Source organism: Procambarus clarkii, unplaced genomic scaffold, assembly GCF_040958095.1.
Source record: "Procambarus clarkii isolate CNS0578487 unplaced genomic scaffold, FALCON_Pclarkii_2.0 HiC_scaffold_98, whole genome shotgun sequence".
Taxonomy (NCBI): domain Eukaryota; kingdom Metazoa; phylum Arthropoda; class Malacostraca; order Decapoda; family Cambaridae; genus Procambarus; species Procambarus clarkii.
Genome location: NW_027189131.1, coordinates 4,035,905 through 4,047,808, shown reverse-complemented (window position 1 = coordinate 4,047,808; position 11,904 = coordinate 4,035,905). Strand labels below are relative to the sequence as shown.

Genomic DNA, 11,904 nt, shown 5'->3' with positions numbered 1-11,904 from the left:
TTACAACAGTTGTGGATGAGGTGAAAACACATGACAGAACACGAAACAATGGGTATGATATTGGGTAAGTTTTAAAGGAAAGAATGGAAGTAACTGCAAAGGGCCTATTGGCCCATATTTCTTGATTTTTCTATATTGGTGCGGAGTCTTGAAGTGGGTCCATTAAGAAGTCCACTAAGGAACAAATAATCTCTTCCCACAACCAGACCATCACCAGAGAATTCTTAACTAAAAACACAGAAATCATCGACAGATACAGCGATAGCAGGCGGCTTGACATCTGCGAGGCACTACACATCAAAAAGTCAACACCAGCAATCAACAGCCAATTAATGCACAGCTATATTCCACCCACTTCAATACTCCGCACCAATATAGAAGCATCAAGAAATATGGGCTAATAGGCCCTTTGCAGTTACTTCTATTCTTCCCTTTAAAACTTACGCAGTATCATACGACACATGGAGGGTGTCGACACATGGGCGTCGACACATGGAGGGTGTCGACACATGGAGGGCGTCGACACATGGGATCGTCGACACATGGAGGGTGTCGACACATGAAGCGGCGACGACACATGGAGGGCGTCGACACATGGAGGGTGTCGACACATGGAGGACGTCGACACATGGTGGGGTGTCGACACACAGAGGGCGTCGACACATGGAGGAGTGTCGACACATGGAGGGCGTTGACACATGGAGGGCGTCGACACATGTAGGGCGTCGACACATGGAGGGTGTCGACACATAGAGGGCGTCAACATATAGAGGGGTTCGACACAGGGAGAGGTGTCTACACATGTAGGGCATCGACACATGGAGGGCGTCGAAATATAGAGTGCGTTGACACATGGAGAACGTCTACACATAGAAGGCGTCGACACATGGAGGGTGTCGACACATAGAGAACGTCGACACATAGAGGGCGTGGACACATCGAGAGGTGTCGACACATGGAGAGGGTCGGCACATGGAGGGTGTCGACACATATAGGGGTATCGACACATGGAGAGCGTCAACACATGGAGGGTGTCGACACATGGAGGGTGTCAACGCCCTTCATGTGTCGACGCATGGAGGGTGTCGACACATGGAGGGCGTCAACACATGGAAGGGGTCGGCATATGGAGGGCGTCGACACATGGAGGACGTCGACACATAGAGGACGTCGACACATGGAAAACGTCGACACATTGAGGGCGTCGACACATGTAGGTGTGTCGACACATGGAGGGCGTCGACGCATGGAGGGTGTCGACACATGGATTGTGTCGACACATTGAGGGCGTTAACACACGGACGGCGTCGACACATGTAGGGTGTCGACACATGGAGAGAGTCGACACTTAGAGGGCGTTGACAGATGGAGAGCGTCGACAGATGGAGGACATCAACACCTCGAGGACGTCGAGACATGGATGGTGTCGACACATGGAGAGCATCGACACATAGTGGTCGTCGACACATGGAGGGCGTCGACACATGGAGGGCGTCGACACATGGAGGGCGTCGACACATGGAGGGCGTTTGAAACATGGAGGGGTGTCGACACATGGTGAGCGTCGACACATGAAGGATGTTGACACATGGAGAGCGTCGACATATGGAGGAATGTCGGCACATTGAGAGCGTCGACACATGGAAGGTGTCGACATATGGAGGGCTCGACACATGGATGGTGTCGACACATGGAGGGCGTCGACACATGTAGGGCGTCGACACGTAGAGGACGTCGACACATGGAGAACGTCGACACATGGAAGACCTCGACATATGGATGGCGTCTTAACATGGGGAGCGTCGAAACATGGAGGGCGTCGACACATGGAGGGCGTCGAAACATGGAGGACGTTGACACATAGAGGGCGTCGACACATGGAGGGTGTCGACACAAGGAGGGCGTGGACGCAAGGAGGGCGTCGATACGTAGAGGGCGTCGACACATGAAGGGCGACGACACAAGGAGGCCGTCGACACATGAATGGCGTCGACACATGGAGGACGTCGACACATGGAGGGTGTCGACAGATGGAGGGCGTCGACACATAGAGGGCGTCGACACACGTAGGGTGACGATACATGGCGGGCGTCGACACATAGAGGACGTCGACACATTGAGGACGTCGACACATGAATGGTGTCGACACATGGAGGGTATCGACACATGGAGGGCATCAACACATAGAGGGCGTCGACACATGGAGGACGTCGACACATAGAGCGCGTAGACACATGGAGGGCGTCGACACATGGAGAGCGTCGACACATGAAGAGCGTCGACACATGGAGGGTGTAGACACATGGAGGGTGTAGACACATGGAGGGGTATCGACACATGGAGGGCGTCGAAACATGGAGGGTGTCGACACATAGAGGGCGTCGACACATGGAGGGCGTCGACACATGGAGGGCGTTGACACATGGAGGGCGTTGACACATGGAGGGTGTCGAAACATGGAGGGTGTCGACACATAGAGGGCGTCGACACATGGAGGGCGTCGACACATGGAGGGTGTCGACACATAGAGGGCGTCGACACATGGAGGGGTGTCGACACATGGAGAGCGTCAACACATGGAGGGTGTCGACACATAGAGGGCGTCGACACATGGAGGGTGTCGACACATAGAGGGCGTCGACACATGGAGGGGTGTCGACACATGGAGAGCGTCAACACATGGAGGGTGTCGACAAATGGAGGGTGTCAACGCCCTTCATGTGTCGACGCATGGAGGGTGTCGACACATGGAGGGCGTCGACACATGGAGGGCGTCGGCATATGGAAGGCATCGACACATGGAGGGCGTCGACACATAGAGGACGTGGACACATGGAGAACGTCGACACATTGAGGGCGTCGACACACGTAGGTGTGTCGACACATGGAGGGCGTCGACGCATGGAGGGTGTCGACACATGGAGGGCGTCGTCACATTGAGGGCGTTGACACACGGAGGGCGTCGACACATGTAGGCTGTCGACACATGGAGAGAGTCGACACATAGAGGGCGTTGACACATGGAGAGCGTCGACACATGGAGGACATCAACACCTCGAGGACGTCGACACATGGATGGTGTCGACACATGGAGAGCATCGACACATGGAGGTCGTCGACACATGGAGGGCGTCGAGACATGGAGGGCATCGAAACATGGAGGGTATCGACACGTTCAGGATGTCGACACATAGAGGGCGTTTGAAACATGGAGGGGTGTCGATACATGGTGAGCGTCGACACATGGAGGATGTTGACACATGGAGAGCGTCGACATATGGAGGAATGTCGACACATTGAGAGCGTCGACACATGGAAGGTGTCGACATATGGAGGGCTCGACACATGGATGGTGTCGACACATGGATGGCGTCGACACATGTAGGGCGTCGACACGTAGAGGACGTCGACACATTCAGAACGTCGACACATGGAAGACCTCGACATATGGATGGCGTCTTCACATGGGGAGCGTCGAAACATGGAGGGCGTCGACACATGGAGGGTGTTGACACATGAAGGGCGTCGACACATGGAAGGTGTCGACACATGGAGGGCGTCGACACATGGAGGGCGTCGACACATGGAGGGTGTCGACACATGGAGGGTGTCGACACATGGAGGGCGTCGACACATGGAGAGGTGTCGACACATGGAGGGCGTCGACACATGGAGGGTGTCGACACATAGAAGGTGTCGACACATGAAGGGCGTCGACACATGGAGGGTGTTGACACATAGAGGGTGTCGACACATGAAGGGCGTCGACACATGGTGGGTGTCGACACATGGAAGGTGTCGACACATGGAGGGCGTCGACACATGGAGGGCGTCGACACATGGAGGGTGTCGACACATGGAGGGTGTCGACACATGGAGGGCGTCGACACATGGAGGGCGTCGACACATGGAGGGCGTCGACACATGGAGGGCGTCGACACATGGAGGGTGTCGAAACATGGAGGGCGTCGACACATGGAGGGTGTTGACACATAGAGGGTGTCGACACATGAAGGGCGTCGACACATGGTGGGTGTCGACACATGGAAGGTGTCGACACATGGAGGGCGTCGACACATGGAGGGCGTCGACACATGGAGGGTGTCGACACATGGAGGGTGTCGACACATGGAGGGCGTCGACACATGGAGAGGTGTCGACACATGGAGGGCGTCGACACATGGAGGGTGTCGACACATAGAGGGTGTCGACACATGAAGGGCGTCGACACATGGAGGGTGTCGACACATGGAGGGCGTCGACCAATGGAGGGCGTCGACACATAGAGGGCGTCGACACATGGAGGGCGTCGACACATGGAGGGTGTCGACATATGGAAGGCATAGACACATGGAGGGTATCGACACATTCAGGACGTCGACACATGGAGGACATTGACACATTGAGGGCGTCGACACATGGAGGGGTGTCGGCACATGGTGCGCGTCGACATATGGAGGGATGTCGACACATAGAGAGCGTCGACGCATGGTAGGTGTGGATCCATGGAGGGCGTCGACACATGGAGGACGTCGACACATGGAGAGCGTCAACACATGGAGGACGTCGACACATGGAGGAGGTCGACATATGGAGGGCGTCGACACATGGAGAGCGTCGAAACATGGAGGGCGTCGACACATGGAGGACGTCGACACATGGGGGGCGTCGACACATGGAGGACGTCGACACATAGAGGGTTTCGACACATGGAGAGGTGTCGACACATGGAGGGCGTCGACACATGGAGGGTGTCGACACATGGAGGGTGTCGACATATGGAGGGCGTCGGCACATGGAGGGGGTCGACACATAGAGGACGTCGACACATGGATGACGTCGACACATGGAGAGGTGTCGACATATGGAGGGCGTCGACACATGAAGAGCGTCGAAACATGGAGGGCGTCGACACATGGAGGACGTCGACACATGGAGGGCGTCGACACATGGAGGGTGTCGACACATGGAGGGTGTCGACATATGGAGGGCGTCGGCACATGGAGGGGGTCGACACATAGAGGACGTCGACACATGGATGACGTCGACACATGGAGAGGTGTCGACATATGAAGGGCGTCGACACATGAAGAGCGTCGAAACATGGAGGGCGTCGACACATGGAGGACGTCGACACATGGAGGGCGTCGACACATGGAGGACGTTGACACATAGAGGGCGTCGACACATGGAGAGAGGTCGACACATGGAGGACGTTGACACATAGAGGGCGTCGACACATGGAGGGAGTCGACACATGGAGGACATCGACACATGGAGGGCGTCGACACATGGAGGACGTTGACACATAGAGGGCGTCGACACATGGAGAGGTGTCGACACATGGAGGGCGTCGACATATGGAGGGTGTCGACACATGGAGGGGGTCGACACAAGGTGGGCGTCTACACATTTAGGGGGTCGACACGTGGAGGGTGTCGACACATGGAGTGTGTCGACACATGGAGGGCGTCGACACGTGGAGGGCGTCGAAGCTAACAACATTCCCCTCAAGAAGTCACGACGCCCTTGAAGTACCTTGCACTCTGCAACATGTATTTCTATATGACTTTGTTGCAAGAAAATGGTCTCGTATATGAGTGTATGACCGCAGCTCAGACGGCCAGCAGTGCCTGGCCCACTTGGCATGGTCTCTAGTGCACTGGAGCGGTGGGGACGGCCCGCCCAGGCACACTATATGCCGCCATTATACCACAAGTTATCCCCGCGGCCCCACTCTTTCCCAGGACACTCTCCCTGACCCAGGTGTATCTGGGGGAGAGTACCTGTAGTGCTGGTACGGCTCTACAGGTACATGCCTCCATCCCTCTCCCGCAGCTATAGAGCGGTCCATTAGAGGAGCGTTTAGTGGCGCGTGTGGGTCAGTGGTGGTGGTGGTGGGAGCGCCTCGGGCGAGTCATGGGAGGCTGTGCTGGTAGAGGAGGTGGGAGGCAGCTGGTGTGGGGGTGTAGTTGTGGGGGGAAATGTAGCACAACTCTCAAGCTCATTACGGCTCTCTTTATTGACTAGTACTTGGTCGTTACGGCCGGAGAGCTCTAAGTTACGCTCGGGGAGTTCTACGTTACTGCCGGGGAGCTCTATGTTACGCCCAGGGAGCTCTATGTTACGGCCGGGGAGCTCTAAGCTACCCTCAGAGAGTTCTAAATTACCCTCGGGGAGCTCCAAGTAATGCCTGAGGAGCTCTAAGTTACCCCCAGGGCGCTCTAGGTTACGCCTGGGGAGCTCTAAGTTAAACCGCAGGAGCTCTATGTTATTTCCGGGGAGCTCTATGTTATGGCCGGGGAGCTCTAAGTTACCCCTGAGGAGCTCTAAGTTACTCCCAATGCACTCTAAGTTACGCCCTGGGAGCTCTAAGTTACGCCCCAGGAGCTCTAACTTATCCCCGGGAGCTCAAAATTACCCCAGGGAGCTCTAAGTTACGCCCCGGGAGCTGTAAGTTATTCCAAGGGAGCTCTAAGTTACGCCCAGGGAGCTCTAAATTACACACTGGAAGCTTTAAGTTACCCCCGGGGAGCTCTAAGTATCTCCAGGGACCTCTCAGTTTCACACGGGGAGCTGTAAGTTACACCCGGGGAGTTCTAAGTTACCCTTGGGAGCTCTTAAGTTACGCCCGGGGAGCTCTAAGTTCCGCCCAGGGAGCTCTAGGTTACGCCTGAGAGCTCTAAGTTACCTCCTGGGAGCTCTAAGCTGCGCCCGGGGAGCTCTAAGTTAAGCCCGGGGAGCTCTAAGTTACGCCTGGGAAGCTCTAAATTACCCCCCGAAGAACTCTAAGTTTCCCACGGCGCGCTCAATGTTACCCCCCATCCAGGGAGCTCCAAGTTACGGCCAGGAAGATCTAAATTCCACCCAGGGAGCTCTAAGTTACGCCCGAGGAGCTCTAAGTTACGCCTGGGGAGCTCTAAGTTACCCCTGGGGAGCTCTAGGTCACAGCAAGGAAGATCTAAGTTACCCACAGGAGCTCTAAATTATGGCCAGGGAGCTCTATGTTTCGGCCGGGGAGCTCTAAGTTACCCTCGGAGAGTTGTAAGTTACCCCGGGGAGCTCTAAGGTACACCCGGGGAACTCTAAATTTCCCACCCAGGGAGCTTTAAGTTAACCCCGGAGAGCTCTAAGTTACCCACCCTGGGGAGATCTAAGTTATGCCCGGGGAGCTCTAAGTTACGCCCAGGGAGCTCTATGTTTCGGCTAAGGAGATCTATGTTACCCTCGGGGAGCTCTAAGTTACCCCCAGGGCGCCCTAGGTTACGCCTGGGAGCTCTAAGTTACGCCGCGGGAGCTCTACGTTACCTCCGGGGGCTCTATGTTACGTCCGGGGAGCTCTAAGCTACGCCCGGGAAGCTCTAAGTTACGCCCGGAAGCTCTAAGTTACGCCCGAGGAGCTTTCAGTTACCCCCCAGGGCGCTCTAATTTACGCCTGGGGAACTCTAAGTTACCCCCCGGAGCTCTATATTTCTCCCAAAGGAGCTCTAAGTTACCCACGGGGGCGCTCTAATTTACGCCCCGGGAGCTCTAGGTTACCCCAGGGAAGCTCTAAGTTACCCTCCCTCCCCGAAGAGCTCTGGGTTACTCCCGGGGAGCTCTATGTTAACCCCGGAGAGCTCTAAGTTACGCCCTGGGAGCTCTAAGTTACCCTCGGGGAGCTCTAAATTACGCCCTGGGAGCTCTAAGGTAACCCCGGAGAGCTCTAGGTTACACCCAGGGAGCTCTAAGTTACCCATAGGGAGCTCTTAACTTACGCGCGAGAGCTCTACGTTCCGCTCGGCGAGCTCTAAGTTACCTACAGTGCGTTCAAAGTTACGCCCGGGGAGCTCTAAGTTACCCTCGGGGAGTTATAAGTTGCCCACGGAAAACTCTAAGTTACTCCTGGAAGCTCTAAGTTTCCCCCGGGAGCTCTAAGTTGCGTCCAGGGAGCTTCAAGTTATTCCCAGGGAGCTCTAAGTTACGCCCGGAAGCTCTAAGTTACTCCCGAGGAGCTTTCAGTTACCCCCCGGGGCGCTCTAATTTACGCCTGGGGAACTCTACGTTACCCCCTGGAGCTCTATATTTCTCCCAAAGGAGCTCTAAGTTACCCACGGGGCACTCTAATTTACGCCCCGGGAGCTCTAGGTTACCCAAGGGAAGCTCTAAGTTACCCTCCCTCCCCGAAGAGCTCTGGGGTACTCCCGGTGAGCTCTATGTTAACCCCGGAGAGCTCTAAGTTACGCCCTGGGAGCTCCAAGTTAACCCCGGGGAGCTCTAAGTTACACCCAGGGAGCTCTAAGTTACCCATAGGGAGCTCTAACTTACGCCCGGGAGCTCAATGTGCCGCTCGGCGAGCTCTAAGTTACCTACAGTGCGCTCAAAGTTACGCCCGGGGAGCTCAAAGTTACCCACGGGGAGTTATAAGTTGCCCACGGGAAACTCTAGGTTACTCCTGGGAGCTCTAAGTTACCTCCGGGAGCTCTAAGTTGCGCCCAGGGAGCTTCAAGTTATTTCCAGGGAGCTCAAAGTTACGCCCAGGGAGCTCTAAGTTACCCCCATGGCGATCTAATTTACGCCTGGGGAGCTCTAAGTTACCCCCAGGGTAGCTCCAAGTTACGCCCCAGGAGCTCTAGTTTATCCCAGGAAAGCTCTAAGTTACAACTGGGGAGCTCTAAGTTATGCCTGGGGAGCTCTAAATTACGTCCGAGGAGCTCTACGTTACACCCCGAGGAGCTCTAAGTTACCCCTAAAGAGCTCTAACTTACACAAGGGTACTCTATGTAACCCCCCGGGAAGCTCAAAGTTACCCACGGGAAGCTCTAACTTACCCCCGGGAGCTCTAAGTTACCCCTGGGGAGCTCTAAGTTACACCCCGGGAGCTCTAAGTTACGCTCGGGAAGTTCTACGTTTCACCCAGGAAGCTCTAAGTTACGCCCGGGGAGCTCCTAGTTACCCCCCGGGGGATCTCTATGTTACTCCCAAGGGAGCTCTAAGTTACCCACGGGGGCGCTCTATGTTACGCCCGGGGAGCTCTAAGTCCCCCCCCCCCGAGGAGCTCTGGATTACTCCCAGGGAGTTCTAAGTTAACCTCGGAGAGCTCTAAGTTACGCCTGGGGGGCTCTAAGTTGCCCTCGGGGAGGTCTAAGTTACGCCCAGGGAGCTCTAAGTTAACCCCGGGAGCTCTAAGTTACGCCCAGGGGGCTCTAAGTTACCCTCAGGGAGCTCTAAGTTACCCCCAGGGAGCTCTAAGTTACCCCAAAGGGAGTTCTAAATTAACCCTAGGGAGCTGTAAGTTACGCCCGGGGAGCTCTAAGGTACGCCCGGGGAGCTCTAAGTCACCCTCAGGGAGCTCTAAGTTACGCCCAGGGGGCTCTAAGTCACCCCCAGGGAGCTCTAAGTTACCCCCGGGGATCTCTAAGTTACCCCACAGGGAGCTCTCTGTTACACACAGGGAGCTCTAAAATACGCCCGTGGAGCTCCTAGTTACCCCCCGGGGGATCTCTATGTTACTCCCAAGGGAGCTCTAAGTTTCCCACGGGGGCGCTCTATGTTACGCCCGGGGAGCTCTAAGTTACCCACGGGGGCGCTCTATGTTACGCCCGGGGAGCTCTAAGTTCCCCCCCCCCCCGAGGAGCTCTGGCTTACTCCCAGGGAGTTCTAAGTTAACCTCGGAGAGCTCTAAGTTACGCCCGGGGGCTCTAAGTTGCCCTCGGGGAGGTCTAAGTTACGCCCAGGGAGCTCTAAGTTAACCCCGGGAGCTCTAAGTTACGCCCAGGAGGCTCTAAGTTACTTTCAGGGAGCTCTAAGTTACCCCCAGGGAGCTCTAAGTTACCCCAAAGGGAGTTCTAAATTAACCCTAGGGAGCTCTAAGTTACGCCCGGGAGCTCTAAGTCACCCTCAGGGAGCTCTAAGTTATGCCCGGGGGGCTCTAAGTTACCCCCAGGGAGCTCTAAGTTACCCTCAGGGAGCTCTAAGTTACCCCCGGGGATCTCTAAGTTACCCCACAGGGAGCTCTCTGTTACACACAAGGAGCTCTAAAATACGCCAGTGGAGCTCTAAGTTACCCTCGGGGAACTCAAATTTACACAAGGGGAAGCCTTAAGTTACCCAAGAAGCGCTCTAAGTTATCTCCCCAAGAGAGCTCTGAGTTACCCACGGGGCGTTCTAAGTTACGCCCGGGGAGCTCTAAGTTACCCTCCCGTGCGCTCTAAGTTAAGCCTGGGGAACTGTAAGTTACGCCCGGGGAGCTCTGAGTTACCCCTGGGGAGCTCTAAGTTACGCCTGGTGAGCTCTAAGTTACCCCCGGGAGCTCTAATTTACCTTTCGGGAGCTCTAACTTACGCCCGAAGAGCTCTAAGTTACCCCCAGGAGCTCTAAGTTACCCCTGGGAGCTCTACGTTACCCCTGGGGGAGCTTTAAGTTACGCCCGGGGAGCCCTAGGTTACGCCCGGGAAGCTCTATGTTACCCCCCGGAGAACTCTATGTTACCCCCCGGAGAACTCTAAGTTACCCACGGGGCGCTCAATGTTACCCCCCCCGGGAAGCTCCAATTTACAGCCGGGAAGATCTAAGTTACGCCCGGGGAGCTCTAAGTTATGCCCGGGGAGCTCTAAGTTACGCACGGGGAGCTCTAAGTTACCCCTGGGGAACTCTAGGTTATGGCCGGGAAAATCCAAATTACGCTCAAGGAGCTCTAAGTTATGCCCGGGGAGCTCTAAGTTACGCCCGTGGAGCTCTAAGTTACCCCTGGGAGCTCTAAGTTAACCCTGGGTAGCTCTTAGTTACAGCCGGGAAGATCTAAATTACGCACGAGGAGCTCTAAGTTCCGACCAGGGAACTGTTAGTTATGGCCGGGAAGATCTTAGTTACCCACGGGGCGTTCTAAGTTACGCCCGAGGAGCTCTAAGTTACGCCTGGGAGCTCTAAGTTACCCTCAGGGAGCTCTAAGTAACCTCCAGGGGGCTCTACGTTACGCCAGGGGAGCTCTGAGTTATGCGCGGGGAGCTCTAAGTTACCTACGGGAGCTCTAAGATACCCCATGTGCTCTAAGTTAACACCGGGGAGCTCTCTGTTACACCCGGGAGCTCAAAGTTACCCCTGGGAAGCTCTAGGTTACCCCAGGGGCTCTAAGTTACGCCCGGAGAGCTCTAAGTTTCGCCCGGGGAGCTCTAAGTAACGCCCGGGGCGCTCTAAGTTACACCCCCTATGGAGCACAAAGTTACCCACGGGGTGCTCTAAGTTACCTCCTGGGGGAGCACCAAGTTTACCCCGTGGAGCTCTACGTTACGCCCTGGGAGGTCTAAGTTACCCCTAGGGAGCGCTAAGTTACGCCCAGGGAGCTCTAAGTTACGCCCAGGGAGCTCTGAGTTACCCCCCGGGAGCTCTAAGATACCCACATGGCGCTCCAATTTACCCCCTTCCAGAGAGCTCTAAGTTAACCACGGGAGCTCTAAGTTACCCCCGGGAGCTCTAAGTTTCGCCCAGGGAGCTCTACGTTACTCACAAATGCTCTAAGTTATGCCCGGGGAAATCTAAGTTATGCCCTGGGAGCTCTAAGTTACCACCGAGGAGCTCTAAGTTACCCCCAGGGAGGTCTAAATTACCCCACGGAGCTCTAAGTTACGCTCGGGGAACTCTATGTTACGCCTGGGGAGCTCTAAGTTACGCCCGGAGAGCTCTAAGTTACGCCCGGGAGCTCTAAGTTACTCCCAGGGAGCTCTAAGTTACCCCCGGGAGCTCTAAGGTACGCCCGGGGAGCTCTAAGTTACGCCTGGGAGCTCTAGGTTTCTCCCAGGGATCTCTAGGTTACGCTCTGGAGTTCTAAGTTACCCCCCGGGGAGCTCTAAGTTACCTACAGGGCGCTCAAAGTTACCCCCCCAAGGGAGTTCTAAGTTACCCCCGGGAGCTCTAAGTTATGCCCGG

General features: G+C 55.7%; 2 protein-coding genes across 2 annotated transcripts; both read right to left on the bottom strand.

Annotated features, from left to right (window-relative positions):
- Positions 1-433: 433 nt before the first annotated feature.
- LOC138360171 (keratin-associated protein 10-10-like) lies at positions 434-1,009 on the bottom strand. The gene has a single exon (XM_069320116.1). It carries the CDS (start codon positions 1,007-1,009, stop codon positions 434-436), a length of 576 nt encoding a protein of 191 aa, XP_069176217.1.
- A 778-nt stretch (positions 1,010-1,787) lies between these two features.
- Positions 1,788-2,390, bottom strand: LOC138360170 (keratin-associated protein 16-1-like). Its single transcript, XM_069320115.1, has one exon. The coding sequence runs from the start codon at positions 2,388-2,390 to the stop codon at positions 1,788-1,790; it is 603 nt and encodes a 200-aa protein (XP_069176216.1).
- Positions 2,391-11,904: the final 9,514 nt, after the last annotated feature.

What these genes read in the sequence shown, in the direction of transcription:
- LOC138360171 (XM_069320116.1), bottom strand. Translation starts at nt 1,009, where the DNA reads ATGTGTCGATACCCCTATATGTGTCGACACCCTCCATGTGCCGACCCT.
- LOC138360170 (XM_069320115.1), bottom strand. Translation starts at nt 2,390, where the DNA reads ATGTGTCGACGCCCTCTATGTGTCGACACCCTCCATGTTTCGACGCCC.